This window comes from Macrotis lagotis, chromosome 3 (genome assembly GCF_037893015.1).
Source record: "Macrotis lagotis isolate mMagLag1 chromosome 3, bilby.v1.9.chrom.fasta, whole genome shotgun sequence".
Classification (NCBI taxonomy): Eukaryota; Metazoa; Chordata; class Mammalia; order Peramelemorphia; family Peramelidae; genus Macrotis; species Macrotis lagotis.
The window spans coordinates 210,757,278-210,773,437 of NC_133660.1; the positions used below are offsets into that span (position 1 = coordinate 210,757,278).

A 16,160-nucleotide genomic window follows, 5' to 3' on the forward strand; every position below is an offset into this window, starting at 1 on the left:
TCATGTACTCTACTTATAGGAGGGTTTATTTAGTTACTTTAGATATAGTACTATCTTGGTTATCAGGTTTCTAAGCTTACAAAAAATTAAAATTAGAAGAGGTCAAAGAAGAGAGGGGCTCTTTCAAGCAATTATACTAGCATCAGGAAAAAAAATGATAACTGATAGCTTGAAAGGGAGGAAAGATCTACAAGAAGCGGACAAAAGAACGAAAAAAGCCTAGAAGGCTAGAACCACTGAATATATGATAAAATGCACATGGGGGATATGTAGCTTTGCACAGTTGTTAATATATTATTGCCAGGTATAAGAATTGAAATTCATAATTAGTGCCCTTGAGTCATTGAGAAAATGCTAAATGATAATTAGTTTGAGGAGGTAGTGAAGGATGTTAAAAATTGAAAAGATTACCAGGCAATTTATTGAAGGAAAATGGTTAAAACAATGACAGAAGGAGGTGCTTAAAGGCATGGAACTTAACTATTTGAAATACTCAGCTGTGTGGAATGTCTTATCAACTTCCTGAGAGGTTCCTGAATGCTGAGCCTTTACTGTATAAATATCTCCTGCTTTCCTAAATGACTCTGTTTAGATTCTTTTTTTTAATGAATCAAAATTCATTTCCATAACTCTCATCATGCCACCCCCTAAAAAAAGAGGGAAAAAAATTCTTGTAAAAAAATGATCATAATCTCCCACATTGATTGAATCCAAAAAAATATGTCTCATTCTGTACCAAGGCCATCACAACTACAGAGGTGATCGTCAGTCCTCCGAATCATGACTGATTTTTCACATTGATAAAATTTCATAAGTCTTTCAAAATTATTTGAGTTTACATGTTGTTACTGCTTAAATGGTTCTTTAGTTCTGTTCATTTCACCATATATTAGTTCATGTAACTTTCCTCCAGGCTCTTATTTTAGATTTTTTAATAATAATGTACTTTAATTCATACTTACTCTTCATAATTAAACCCAGCATATATTTGTTAGTCATCCAAATGGATAATCTTGCACAAAAATCTTCCTTCAATGACATAGAAGGGGTCCTGGATTCTCTCATTTTTTTAAGTTTTTAATAGCAAAATTATTTCTGGATGTCACTCACCCTACCCCATGAACAAAATAAAGCATCCCTTTTTAACAAAAGGAAAACAACTGATACAAAGACAGCATATTGTAGAGGACCAGCTCCTGGGAGTGATTTATACATATCCTTGATACCTTTTCCATCAGAGATTATAATCTGTGGCTCCAGAGGTGGTTGTAAAAGGCTTTTCTGACAGAGAAATAAGCAAATTCCTAAGAACAAATATTGCAAATTTACCCAGGAAATTATGAAACTGGGTGGTCTTTAATTGGTTGTTCCTGAGATAAGTTTTTGTTATAAAAAGTCTGAGTTTACAAAAATAAATTTAGCAGATTCTTGCAACACAACCTTGCATGTGTGAGTACGTTTCTACTCGACCTGACTCTCTTAAGTTAATGTCCAGACCCACACCAGAGCTATCACGGAGAATAGCACGACAACTTATGCAACATTCTACTTATTACTGCAGTCCACCATCTTTCTGATATAAGGAGGGATATATTCCATTATCAGTTCCTATGATCTCTAGGACCATTACTGCTTTTGGAAAAAATATACTCAGCTTGGCTTTCTTTTAGTGATCTTTCCATTGTGTATATAGATCTATTTTTTTCATTTTTCTTAATTTTTCCAATGTTTTTCTGAATTCTTCATATTCATAATTTCTTACTACATAATGTTTTATTACATTATATGCAATAATTGTCATTCTTCCCCTATGAGGGCATATTCACTTGATTTTCTATTATTTATCACAAAAGGAGCTGTAAATATTTTGGATTAGATTTCTAATTCCATCACCACCACCATTATCATCATCATCATTATCTTTGGCATAGGACCTTATTATTCTCTTTTTAAAATTATTTTAATAACATAGGTACTAATTGTTTAAATATTTAATACGGTACATTTGTAAATTCATTTATCCCAGTAACATTTATTCTGTTTTAGCAATTTATGGCTTACCAATTTGATTTTAGGAGATTGAATTCTTATAGTCCTTCTCTTAATTTTTGTAGATACTAATTATTTCATTGGAATTCTTAATTTTGTTGGTATATATATATATATATATATATATATATATATATAGTATATGTATAATAGTAACTGATTTCTTACTTCCTCCTGTGAATTGACCATGTTCATTTACTGTATTCTTTTTTAAACAAATTATTTAATAATTTTGTAGTCTCTTTTAAAATCAGCTTTAGTTTTATCTTTTTTTTATTTTCAAGTTTCTTCATTGCTTATCTACTTTTCCCTATTTTTCATGTGTATGTTTTAGGATTAATGAATTGCTGTTCTATTCTCTTAACTTATTTTCATCTATAAGTATCTTTAGAATTTGTATGTTTTTTAATGAAGCAAGTTTAAAAATCTATTTTTCCAATGGGGGACTGGAGTTGGGCTTTAACCTAGTCACATTTAGGATGACAATGTTAAATTTATATTTTCCATTAAACTTTTAATACTTATTCCATTTTTTTTAATATTGTCTTTACCTTCTATAGTTTAATTTACCCTAATTCTGTCTCTCTGACCCTCCTCTCCTTTCCTTTCAGCCGCTTTCCATTCTTGGCTCAGGTAAGTGTATGATACCAAATTCTCCCCACTCTCTTAAATTCTCACTGTATACAATCCATTTTTCTTACTTTCAATGCCACTAATGTGTAATATCCCTTTCTAAGAAATGTCTTCATTATACTTCTCTCCTCCTTTCCCCTTCTAGAATACTCAGATAATCCTTTCTTGTTCTATTGTTCCCATATAGTCTGAAACTTGTGAACATAATCTTACTCACTTATTAGTGCATTTAGAAATTTCCCTGCTTCTGTTTGTCTTTTTACTCCCTTGAAATATATTTTGATAAATATCATTTCAGGTATATTCAAATTTTATTTATGAAAGGTATAGTGACATTCATTTAGGAATATTCTATAATCAGAATCCGAGGGATCTGACTCTATTCTTTCTTCTTCTTTTACTATTTTCAAGGTTAAAGATTTTTCTACTTCTGTTACTACTACTACTACTACTACCACCACCACCACTACTGCTACTGCTACTACTACTACTACTACTACTACTTTTTCTAGTAGTAAAGAAATAAAGTAGAATTCCTCCAATGATTGAAGAAAAGATAAATTGTGGTACATAAATGTATAGGAATATGTTCTAATAGTCTTTAAGAATAGTTCTAATGATAAAAATAGAAACGGAATAGAAAGACATATGAATTGATGTAAAGTGAAATAAGCAGCATCAGTAGCAATATATTTGTGACATGATCAATTCTGTTCCCATTCTCTTGAGCTATGTCTACTGTATCTCCCCTTCAGGTTCTTTTGATATATGGAGGGGGCTTGTTTCTTTTGTCTGCCAACCCCTTATAGTAGTTCTCTTGTCCCATTTTAAGGGCCATATGATTAGCCCAGTTCCATTTAAAAACAACATCAAATAGTTTTTTCAAAGGGATATTTAATTCAAAGATAAAGTCAAATCAAAGTACAAACATTTCTTTATAACAAGTTGGGTTTATAACAAGGGGCAGGGAGAGAATTAGGCTCACGACTGAAGTTCAATTTCCCAATAAGTACACGTTCAAAATGAACATCATTGCTCCTCCTGCTGGGTTGCAGTCCCAGAGTCTTGTTCCTCAAGGTGCTGCTGCTGAGCATCATCTGACTGGAATTCCTGGGATTCCGAATCACTGTCACTCATACACTGGACCCAGACTGGAGACTCCGGATTCTGCACCTACAATAGAAATAAATGAATGAATGAAAAGGCCAAAGACTCAGGTCCATTTCTTGATAGTTACATGACCTTGGAGTGGTAAAGTTTACAAGATGGTTCACCCACTAGAATGGAGTTATCTCACTCCCTCATAGGAAACTACCAAAATTCCTTGCTGGTGCTATTCTACCTACAATTTTTAATGTCCTCCATTTCATTCCTATATATCCCATTAATTTCTCTCACAGGTATGCATCTAGGGGGTCTCAACTTCTCACCTTGCTTTGGTGGGAGGTCGACCCAAGCAACACAAGCCATACAGAATTCCCCCCAAAATCAACCACACCACCAAAAAACTCACTGAAATATTTCTGTTTCAACCATGTCCACTCCTATGATGGAACTAGAACATTTCCTCTTAGTTGGTACAAGATTCCCATTGCTCCCTCTGTGTCTTAATTTTCATTTATCCCTTCTCCATGTCAAATAGAGAGAAATGGAAAATTCCCCACTTTTATTCTCAAGTCCTGACCCCAATTTCCCTAGACTCCTGTTTCTGCCTGCATTCTTTCCACACAAGAGGAATTTCTCTCTATTATCCCACCAATAACATTGATTTACTGAATGAGAACTTTAGCTCAAATTTTAATTAGGTTTTTCCTTCTACTCTTTCTTTTTAACTCTCCTGTGTTTTGTTTCTTAAGATTCTTTGGTTCTTAGATGATACTTTCATACTCAATATCTTTGTTTAAAAAAAAAACACCCCAACCATAGTTATCTTTGTCTAGTTTTAAATACATTAAATATACATTTCACAATTTTTCTTTCAGTGCTATCTGAATCTATTTATTTGTATTTAACAAAAATATTAGCGTACTACTATAGAGTAATAACTTACTATTCTATAAGATTCTCAAATTCTTCCCTCTTACTAAACAAGTAACTATTTTCTTTAATGATTATTCTTAAAATCTTGAACTTGTCTGTTCTTTGCATTTCAGAATATCATATTCTAATTTTCTATTAATTTCTTATAAAAATTACCTTTATTACTTTGATTTTCCTTAGAATATGAAAGGGTTTCCCTTGTTATCTGTAACATGTGTTATCTGAAGTGTAATTCAAATGTCTAAATAAAATGTTTCTGGGTATCTTTCTGTAATAGGTCTCTGGATTCTGTCAATTTAATTCTTTGCCACTTTTTCCCAACATTTCTGAACATTTTTCTCTGTATAATTTCATAAATTATAGTATTCACATAATTTTCCCATTAGTTCTGAAAGACCAATAATATTTAGATTACTTTCATCATTAAATTCAATATTGCTTTTTTTAAATTTATTTGAAACATCATGTCATTAGATTGCTTTTCAGAGGATATTTTTGTTTTGAAAAATGAGCCTTCTAAATTCCACATTCTTTTTTTAAAAATGAAAAGCAAGAAAAATGAGAATATTATATTTCAATTAGCACTCAGAATTCTATGAAAATGAATAGCATTTTGTCATCATGAATCCTTTGGAAGTATCTTGGATCACAAGTCTCATAGTTGATCATCACTACATTGTTCTCACTATGCAACAATGATCTCCTATTTCTTCTCATTTCACTTTGCATCAGTTAATAAGTCTTGCCATGTTTTTCTGAAACCACGCCCCCTCATTTTCCACAGCATTATAGTACTCCATTACCATCATATGCCACAATGTGGTCAGTCATCTCAATTTCCAACTCTTTGCCACCACAAAAACTGTTGCTATATTTGTCACATAGATCCTTTTCCTTTGATCTCTAGGATACAAATCTAATTGTGGTATTACTGATTCAAAATGTAGAAATAGTTTTATAGCCCTTCCAGTATTTGTCATCTCTGATGATTTGCTTTACATTTTCATGACTAGATTTTTTTTTCAGAAAACTTTACATATCCTTTGACCATTTATCTATTTGAGAATTAATTTTATAAACTGGATTCAATTTTATATTCAATGTGAAAAAACAAAAGCCTTAATCAGAAATTTACAGTAAAAACTTTTGATATTACTTCATCTATAACACCTTTTAGCACAATGTAGTTTCCCTGCTTATCTCTTTTAATTACATCTATTTTTGCATTTGCTTTTTCTGAGATTATGATTCTTTCCCCTAGTTTTTTTAAGTTTATCTGAAGCATATTAGATTCTGTTCCAGCCTTTTTTTTAAAATTACTGTGTGTGTATACTTCAGCTTCAAATGTCTCTTGTAAACAGTCTATTTTTGGATTCTGGTTCTACTATTGGCTTCTATTTTATAAGTTCATCTCATTCACATTCTTTAAAGTCATTTTCTTCCCCTCCCCTTGCCTCCCTCCCTTTTTCCCAAATTTCCATTTCTTTTAGCCCTCTTCCCCTCCTATCTGCCTATTGGATAAATTACATTTCTATAAACAACTGATTGAGTATGTGTGTATTCTTCCCTCTTTGAACCAATTCTGATAAGAGCTTAGAGCATTCCCTGCCCCTCCCCATTTCCCATCTACTGTAATAGTTCTTCCCTGCTCATCTCTTTTATGTGAGAAAAATCTTCCCTTCCTCCTTTTCTCCCAGTGCCAACCCTTTCACTTTTTTTGGAGATCATTCCAATATAATTGACTCCCATCCATGCCCTCTATGTAAACTTTTGACTTCCCTAATAATAAAGTTTTTTTGTTCATTTTTCAGTCATATATGACCCTTCATGACTCCTTGCCATGCCAAGGCCATGATTTCCTCACAAATACTGGAGTGGTTTGCCATTTCTTTTTCCATTTTACAGATGAGGAAACTGTGATAAACAGGGTTATGTGACATGCCCAGAGTCACACAGCGAATAAGCGTCTGAGGTGAAATATGAATTCAGGAATATGAGTTTTCCTGACTCAAAAGTTTGGCACTCTATTTACTGGCACTACCTAGCTGCCATCAAAGTTCTTAGAGAAGTTACTTTTATCATCTCATAATTCTCTTGAGACTTGTGTTTGAATGTCAGATTTTCTATTTCACTCTGGCCTTTTCATCAGGAATGCTTGCTCTATTTTATTAAATATCCATTTTTCCCCCTGAATCATTACACTCTTGACTGTAATCCTAGTTTCTTTGTATTCCAGAATATTATAATCCAAACTCTCTGAAAACTACCAAATCTTGTGTGGTTTCATGTGGCTCATTTAAGTTGTCTCTTTCTGGCTGCTTGAAATAATTTCTCCTTGACTGGGAAACTCTGAACTTTGTTTATAATCCTGGTTTTCATTTAGGGATCTCTTTCAGGATGTATTAAGTAGATTCTTTCAATTCCTACTTTATCCTCTGGATCAAAGCTATTGGGGCAGTTTTCCTTTGAGGGATAATTTCTTGAAATTATTTAAATCATGTGTTTCAAGTAATCCAATAAGTCAAATTATCACATCCTGTATTGTCTTCCAGATCAGTTATTTTTCACTAAGATGTTTTATGTTTTCTTCTATCATTTCTCATTCTTTTGATTTTGTTGTTTATTGATCTCTCATGAAATCAACTTCCACTTAGCCAATTCTAATTTTTAAGGAACTATTTTCCTCTCTTTTTTTCTATTTAGCCAATTCTGCTTTTTAAGGTTTTTTTTGCCTCTTTTACCATTTGACTAATTCTGTTTTTTTAGGATTCTATTTTAAAGTTATTTTTAGTGCCTCTTTTACCAAGCTGTTAATTCTCTTTCCATAATTTTCCTTGCATCACTCTCATTTCTTTTCCCAATTTTTCTGCCATCACGTTTATCATGTTAACTTTTTCAGGATATCCTTTTGGGGCATGGATGCAATTAACATTTTTCTTTGAGGCTTCATTTGTTGCTGTTTTTGCATTGTTGTTTCTTCTGAGTTTGTCTTGGTCTTCCCAGTCACAATAATACTTTTTTTAATGTTTTTCATTTTCCAGCCTCTTTCATGGACTTTTACATTGAGTTATGCTCACTTAAAGGAAGGGAGGCACTCTCCAAAACTTTAGACATTTTCATGCAGTTTCAGAGCTAGCTCTGGGGAAACTGCAAATTTTGGGTATATCCAAGGCAAGAGGTGTGATCACTGATCTCCTGATCTGTGCTCTAATTTTTTACCCAAGAAAAGCCCCTAGTCTCTTTTATGCATGAGTGCTCTTTCCTTGTAACTGTGACCAAGATCCCCCCTCTCTTCTGACTAACCACCAAGAACTGCATATGGATAAGTGAGTTGCCTATCAGTACCAATTGTATCAAGATCCAGCAAAAGGCTCCTGTATTCTCTGAGCAGTTATCTGGTCTCAGAACTCCTGAGGCTGTTGCTGCTTTGGCTGCCACCACACGTGTGAACTTAAAGACACACCTCCACATTGATGCCACAAATCTCTGCTGCCTAAGTTTTCTTTGGCCAAAAGAATGTTTAACCTTGACCTTTGTTGTCTCTGCCACTCCAAAATTTGACTTGAGGTGTAGTTTTAAAGTTATTTGGAGAAGAATGTTGAGAAAGTTCAACTGAGTTGCCTCTAATTTTTCTTCTAACCTCTCTCATAAAATTTATTGATTTCTCAATTTAGAGTTCTAATTTCTGTCCTTAGTTCCTTAATACCTTCCCTAACAAATGCCTTCATAGAGCACCGGTTCTGGAATCAGGATGACCTGAGTTCAAATCCAGCCTCAGATATTTAACAATTACCTAGTTGTATGACCTTGGTCAAGTCACTTAATCCCACTGTCTTATAAAAAGGGGGAAACCACTAACAGCTGTAGTAGTTCATAAAGATCAAATTATTACGAAGTTTTTTCTCATAAGTAAAGAGTAAGCCAAGTAAAACTTGGCTCTCAGAAACTTGCTCACATTACACTTTGTTTTGCTCACTGAGACCAAGGACAAGGTTAATCTTCCAATCAATAAATGCATAAGATAACTATCATGCTTCTCCCCATCTTTTCCACCATTAAAATCTTCAGTTCCTTTGATATTTTCTCATATGCCATATCTTCCAGTTCCTCAACATCTTGGTTATACTGTTTCATGCCCTCTAGCTCATCAAGATTCCCTCCAATGATGAAAATTGCAACTCATAGCTGCCCTTCTGACTTTCTTCCATGTCAAGTTGTCTATCAATCTATCATAGAAGATTCCCCTAACATACTAGGGATCTGCCTCAAATTTTTCTGACATCCCAAGGATATCAATGAAGTATGCAATTAATTATCTATCTCTCTTGCAACATGATTGGTCCATTTCCTTTTTTTGATGACCTTTCCTTAATGACATCCTTTACACTTGTGAATGCAATGCCTTTGGAGATCTTTCCTGTTCTCTGAGTGAGCTTCAGTTTCAACTCTTCAATGACTTCAAACCACTGGAAAAAAACACTCATTAAAAAATAAACCTTTAGTTTAAGGAGTTGCTTGCTTAAAATATTTGTAATTTCCTCAAAACAATCTATCTCACCTTCCTTCACTTCAAAAATTTTTGAACCAATTCATTGTCTATTTGTAGTGTCCAAAATTTGATAGTAGTCAGAAGATAGATAGATGGATGGATAAACATATACATATATTGTGCTTACTGATACTAATGGAAATGCTCTATAATTATCCAACTTCATATTATAGTCAGAAAAAATATCTTCATTTCCCTGTTGTAAATTACATTTTTGGGTGTGGGTTAGACAGGATGATCATTGATATGTCTTTCAATTCTAAAGTGCTGTGATTCTGGGGCAACTATGTATCAAATGTATAGATTCTATAACATAAGTTTCAGATTGGCTATGGGGAGTATATCTTGAAGGATCTTATCACAGAAACAGTATACTTGGTTTTTAAAGTTTAAAATGAGCTAAACACTGTTTTGTGGTAGGTTTATTGATTTTTGCTTATTGAAGTATAACTAATTTGATAAAACCTCCACTAAATTAACTGGTTATTTGAAGAAGAGACTTGTTCTATTCACTTCATGTAGGCACAATCCCAGTGGTTTTATGGTACAGTCACTTGAACTTTCAATGTAGCAAAGCTGACCCACCAGGGACAATAGTCGTCTTCTCCCTCTCTGAAGGAAGAATAAGTCAGAGTCAATCACTATCACTAACATTATCTCCCCTCAGAACCCAATAAAGGGCTTCAGAGCTAAGAGTCCTAGAAGAGCAGTACTAGGTAAACCAATGGCTCTGCTTCCAGTCTGGTCCCTACTGTTTTGGTTCAGTTGATTGTCAAGGACCACAATGATGGGATACATTTCCCTCTACTTTTCTATCTGGACCTTCCCAACTCACACAGACCATTTTTAATCATTGTCCAACTTAAAAAGAAATGCAAGATCTCAGTCCAGATATTTAAATCTCTTGAGTTCTCCAAAAACCTGAAGTATTTGCTGAATCTGTTGAACTAAATTATTTGGCTTATCTTGGACATATAACTGTGAATAATTTTTAAATGCTTTTTTGTATTTCAGAAATTTGATTCAGTAGAAGATATAATCGAGTACCACAAATACTTTCCTATTGGACTTATTGATGGGAAAGATCAAACAGGAACCCGAGAATACTGCTACCTCAAGCAGCCTCTCTCACCTAGCAGAATCTACTCATCCTAAAACAGAATAAGATCTTCATTTTTACTTTTAATTCAGCAGACCTGGTAAATTCTACAGAGACTTGATTTCATTATACATGGAAGCCGGGCATTCTCCAATAAAAACTGGAAATATGTAATCTAAAAAGTCTCCTTAACAGCTTATGCAATGTCTATAAACTATTAAATAGGATCATCTAGATTATAATCTAGAATTCTTAGTAGATTCTGAAAAGATCAAAGAAAGCCCTACATAGAAAAGTCCAGTCATCCTTACTCATTGATGACACTATTCAACCAACGGAGTTGACAATTCAATCTAGCTAGGTGAAAGGCACCCAGAGGCAAAGAAGGAAGTATATGTCACAAGTCTGACAATCTCCATTTAGACCCCAGTCAATTTAGCCTAGGACTTTAGAATTTAAGAGGCCTGGGAATAACAGTACTATGCAAGCCACTGCTTCTGCTTCCAGTCTGGTCCCTGAAGCCATTATTGAAGAAAGGGGTCATTGTAAAGAAGAGATCTACTTTCCTTATCACTATAGAGGGATGACCAACTATCACTAACAAGAAAGACCAAAAGCTCTGGAATTGACAATTCATTCCACATCCACCACCAGTACTGCTTTCAGTTTATCCTCCAAAGCCACTGTCCTATGAATTAAACATTGGGTTTAAGATAGGACCTGATGAATACTTCTGAAGGTATTGCAGATCAATCACCATGGGCCAGTGTCCATAAATCAAACTGGAGAATAAACTACCCCTCCCTCCTCAGCAGTAACAGATACTGAAGATTCAGAAAAGACTTAAAGGATCACAGATCTCTTCTGATGAGGTAAATCTTGTCCAGGCTGAAATTGAATGTTAACTAGCTCCTTCTCCACCAAAATCTTTGGCACTGTTTTAAGTTTCAACATAAGGAAGAGACATAGTTTTCTCAGTGGAAATTATATTTAAAGACACATTGGCTTTGATGATGCACCTAAGGACAATAGAACCTATCAATCATACTTGTGGCTGAAATTCAATAGAACGAGAATTCCTTGAGAACAGGGACTATCTCTGCTTTTCCATAGTAAATAAACACTTGACAAATGATTTCTCTTTCACTAACAGTGTTTTGTACATAGTAAACATTTGATAAATGATTTTTCTTTTAATTAATACTTTTAACTTAAAATAGACCCATTATAGTAAGATTTGGTAGACAAAAAAAAAACCCCCAAAACAAAAACAATAACCCAACTATAATGAAAAAAAGATCAGGATAGGCCTCCTCTAGCGGTTGGCATCTGACTAAACCCTAAAACAAGCTAAGATTCTATGAGGGCAGGATAAGGAGGTGGTACATTTCAGATTTGGGAAACAACTAATGCAAAGACATAGACGGAAAATAGAATGTCAATATAGGGAAATACATATGTCTGGCACCTTGAGTTTGTAAAATAGAGGGAAATGAACTTAACCATAAAAAGGAGGCAAAATGGATTGGAAAGCAAAATGCAATAATTTGTTCTATATAAGAAGCTCATTTAAAACATAAAGAGTTAGACTAGAACTTTTCATTCCTTAACTGAATAAAAAAGTTTAAGTGGAAGTCATCCTCTAAGCCTAGCCAATAGTAAAAATATATGCAGTAAGAAACAAGCACAGAAGCTACTTTATTTAGGGCCTATAGAAATGGAACACACACACACACACACACACACACACAAACCCCTCTAAATTTTAAATGTCACAGATAGTTGATGATTAACGAATATGAATCATTAAAGACTACCAATTCTTTACACTGCATGGTGCCTTTACAAAATTCTAAGAAGTGATAAGATTTAAGGGGCCCATAAACAAATGTGGACAAACCAAAATATTGCAAACATTATAACCAATAAGTAAAATATTAATAAAGGACTCAGAGGTCAAATAATTTTATCTTAAAGAATAAATGGATCGAAGAACAGTAAGTAATAAGAAAAATATAATTATATTAAAGAAAATAAGGAATCAGCACACCAAAATTTGTGAGGGAAATCTAAAGCCATCCTTGGGAGAAATGTTTACCTTTGAACACTCATATTAACAAAAGAGAGAAAGAGAAGACCAATTAGTTGAAAATGAAATAATAAAAGCAAGAAAATTAACAAAACAATCTTGAAAGAAATGCAAAAGTAAAAATTCTAAAAATAAACAAATCTGAAAACCAAAAAACTATGTAACTGATAAAAATAAGAACTGATTTTGGAAAAGACCAATGAAATAACAATAAGCACTTATTTCATGCCTATTTTGTGGCAGATCATTTGCTATGGGTCTTAAATACAAATAATAAATTATTCCCTGTATTTTCAAGAAATTTGCATTCCAACAGAGAGACATCTACAAATGCAGGTATATGTGGAATAAATATAAACAAACACAATGTAATTAAATACAAGGTAGTTGAGAGGGCACTAACTTGAGTGAGATCATAGAAAAGGCTTCATGTAGAAGGTGGTGATAGGTCATCTTGAAGGAACAGAGATTCTATGAAGTAGAGAAAATGTAGTCTAGCCAGAGGGAAAATTTAGCAATGGTGAGGAAATAGGTAATAGAAAGCCATGTGTGAGGTACAGATAGAAGGTCAATTTGGTAGGATCACAGAGCATGACAAAAGGAATAATATTATATGATTCTGGAAAGATAAATTAGGAACCAACTCCAACAGAGGAGTTATATTTGATTCTAGAGTCAACAGGAACTAGTGGAGTATATTTCTTAGGAGAATGACAGGCAGATTTATGCTTAAGTGGAGGAATGAGAAAGTCTTCAATCAGAGTCCAATTCAAAAATTATTAAACTAATCTAGATGAAGCCACATATTTTATCTAATGAAAGTGGTTGTGTGAACAGAGTGAAGGGGCTAAGATGAATGAGATGTGGAGGAAGAAAATGCAAAATTTGCAACTGGATGGATATATACATACATACATATATATCTGGTGAGGGAAGATGAACAATCAAGGATAGTGGCAAGATTATAAACCTGAAAGACTAAAAGAATGGTGGTACCTTGACAGAAATAGAGAAGTACTATAAAACAATAAATTCAGTACTGAAAAAGTTGAATTTGGGATATCTCCAGGAAATGCAGGTAGAAATATACAAAAGGCAGTTGGTAATAGAAGAATGAAACTCCCAGACATAATAAAACTTTATAAATAGATCTCTGAATATTTTTCATGAAGACGATGGTTAAATACATGGGAAGTGAAGAATTCACCAAGAAAAGGGATCAAACCTGAGCCTGAGAGAATACAGTCAGAGTGGGGAGTGATTGATAATGAACTAGCAAATGGAGTTAACAGTCAGACAGGTAGGAGAATCACAAGAGTGTAGAGTTTCAAGTATACAGGGGCAGTCAGTAATGCTAAATGAAACAGAGAGATCAAGTAAGCTGAGGACAATAGGAATTTGTTTTCTCTTATTTGACTATATACATATATATATATATATATATATATCTGCCACAAAATATGAGGGTTCTTTCCTTTTAAAAAAGGGGTTGGTTATTCTTATTTGAAAAATAAGTTAAAAGGTTTGGGGGCTGCTCTTTTTTTTTTTTTTTTTTTAAGATTCACTATGACCAGGAGGCAGCTAGATGGCACAATGTATATAGATCACTGACCCTGGAATCAAAAGAATCTGAGTTCAAATCTGGTCACAATTACTTTTTAGCTATATGATACTGGGCAAGTCACTTAACCCCCATTGCTTCCAAAAATAAAAATATTCACTATGACCATTTTGATTTATGACAAAATTGAAAGAATGGTTCAACATTAAGAAAAATAAAAATGATTGTACCTGAGTTCCCAGCAACATGCAGATTTACCCTGCAATTGATAGTCTTAAGATACCTGAATAAAACACAGAAGTTTTTTTAATCCAACTTTTATCCAGTTTTACAAAACCAGAAAAATATCAGTAAAAAGAACCTAGTTTTTTCTGACTCTTATGCTGGACTTCTATCCACTGTACTTTAATGACGTCCCTAAGGAAAACTATAAATATAATAAATCATTAATTATGAAAATAACATCTTTACTAAATGTAGAAAAACCTTCAAAATAAAGTATTTCTTTAAAAAGCTAAGATAAATAATAAAAGGATATTTCCTGTGTGAATTTTAAAATTCATCTAAATCTGAAAGCATTATTTGCAGAAAAAAGACAAGAAATAAAAGTTTTCTCAATAATATCAAGAGTAAAGCAAATTTAAAAAATAAAAAAAGTAAAGCAAACATGTTTACTGTCTTCATTTTCATTTGCCAGACTACAAGAAATGCTAAGTATAGCAATGACAAGACAGAGAAATTGAGGCAATAAGGGCAAAAAGGGGAAACTGTATTATCTCCTTTTAATTATATAGTGTTTACTTAGAAAGCAACCATGCCAAACATTAGGTGATTAAGGGCTTCAATAAAAAAGCAGACTATAAAATAAATCCACAAAAGTGACTAACTTTTCCACATATCATTAACAAACCCAGATGTAAGTAAGAAAATAAAACTGATTTAAAAATGCAACAAAATGAATTAAAGATCTAGGAACTGACATACCAAAACACATTTAAGTCTTTATAACACATACATACACACACATACACACACACACACACACACACACACAAACACGACCTAAATAATTTGAAAAGTATTCAGCTTTCATGGCAGTCATTTCAATTTAGTGCTATAACAATCAGATCAACTAAGGGATATGTTATAAAATTTCAACAAAAAGGCAAGAATATGTATATGTTTTGCTGAGAACACTGAGAGATTAAATGATTTGTTTGAGGTTATATGGATAGTGTATGTGAGAGGCAAGACTTGAACCCATTTTTTCTGGTTTTAAAGTTGGCTCTCTATATATATCATACCACACTATTTGGCAAAATCTCATAAATATATACTCAATAATTATGGATTGAATGAATGTATGGAGATAGATTTCACATCTCCCTTATAGGTTAACTATATCTTAGCAGTCTTGTTCTACATGTAGTTATGAGGAAGCAATAAGGTATTGAAAGATTACATGTAATCTAGAGTGCATGTGTTTTGTGTATGAATGAGTCTATGAATCTACTCAATTAATATTTATGATGTTAAGAGAAAAAGAAAGGATATGAAGGTAATTTTTAAAAGTAAAAAAGAACTCAGAACTATACATATTTCAAATTGTACTACTTATCAAAAAATAAAGATAAAAATTTTTTTTAAATATTAGTGAAACAGCCTATATAAGGAAGACATAGAAATTAATCAACAAATACTACTTAAGTACCAACTGTGGCAGGCACTGTACTAGGTGTGAGGGACACAAGAAGTATGAAACAATCAATCCTCCTAAGGAGTTTCATTTCTATTAGAGAAGACAGATTATATATCTATTAGGCAAAGTGGTTAACAAATATTCTCTCACTTGAACCTCATTTGTACCACCCTGATGCAGAGAAATTAAGTGATTTGCCTAGGATCCTATGGCTAGTGTCTGTAACTAGATTTGAACTTTGAACTCAGGCACAGTGTATTCTCTGCAATATCTTTCTGCCCCACCAAGAGAAAATATATAGAGGAAAAGGGGAAAATGGTCTAGGATATAACTTTATAAGAGAACTCAAATTTAGAAGAAGTACCATGAATGAGGAGCAAAAGAGATTGAAGAATAGCAATACAGTTAGGGAAACCAAATGAAAACAGTGTCAGGAAAATA

At 33.2% G+C, this 16,160-nt stretch overlaps 2 protein-coding genes across 9 annotated transcripts in view; one reads left to right on the plus strand and one right to left on the minus strand.

Annotated features, from left to right (window-relative positions):
* CLNK (cytokine dependent hematopoietic cell linker) overlaps positions 1-13,379 on the plus strand; it is a 212,607-nt gene extending 199,228 nt beyond the window's left edge. For 4 of the 6 annotated variants that reach the window (XM_074229786.1, XM_074229788.1, XM_074229791.1 and 1 more), the window contains one exon: positions 10,286-13,379. In XM_074229786.1, the coding sequence (XP_074085887.1) occupies positions 10,286-10,426 (141 nt within the window). In that variant the 3' untranslated portion in view covers positions 10,427-13,379. Of the gene's footprint in view, positions 1-2,660; positions 2,683-3,093; positions 3,244-10,285 lie in introns of those variants that run through there. The other 2 variants (XM_074229789.1, XM_074229790.1) reach the window with 2 other exon arrangements.
* Positions 3,095-16,160, minus strand: part of ZNF518B (zinc finger protein 518B) — a 43,956-nt gene continuing 30,890 nt past the window's right edge. For 2 of the 3 annotated variants that reach the window (XM_074229785.1, XM_074229784.1), the window contains exon 3: positions 3,721-3,855. In XM_074229785.1, coding sequence (XP_074085886.1) covers positions 3,812-3,855 — 44 coding nt within the window. In that variant the 3' untranslated portion in view covers positions 3,721-3,811. Of the gene's footprint in view, positions 3,856-16,160 lie in introns of all 3 variants that reach the window. The other variant, XM_074229783.1, reaches the window with a different exon arrangement.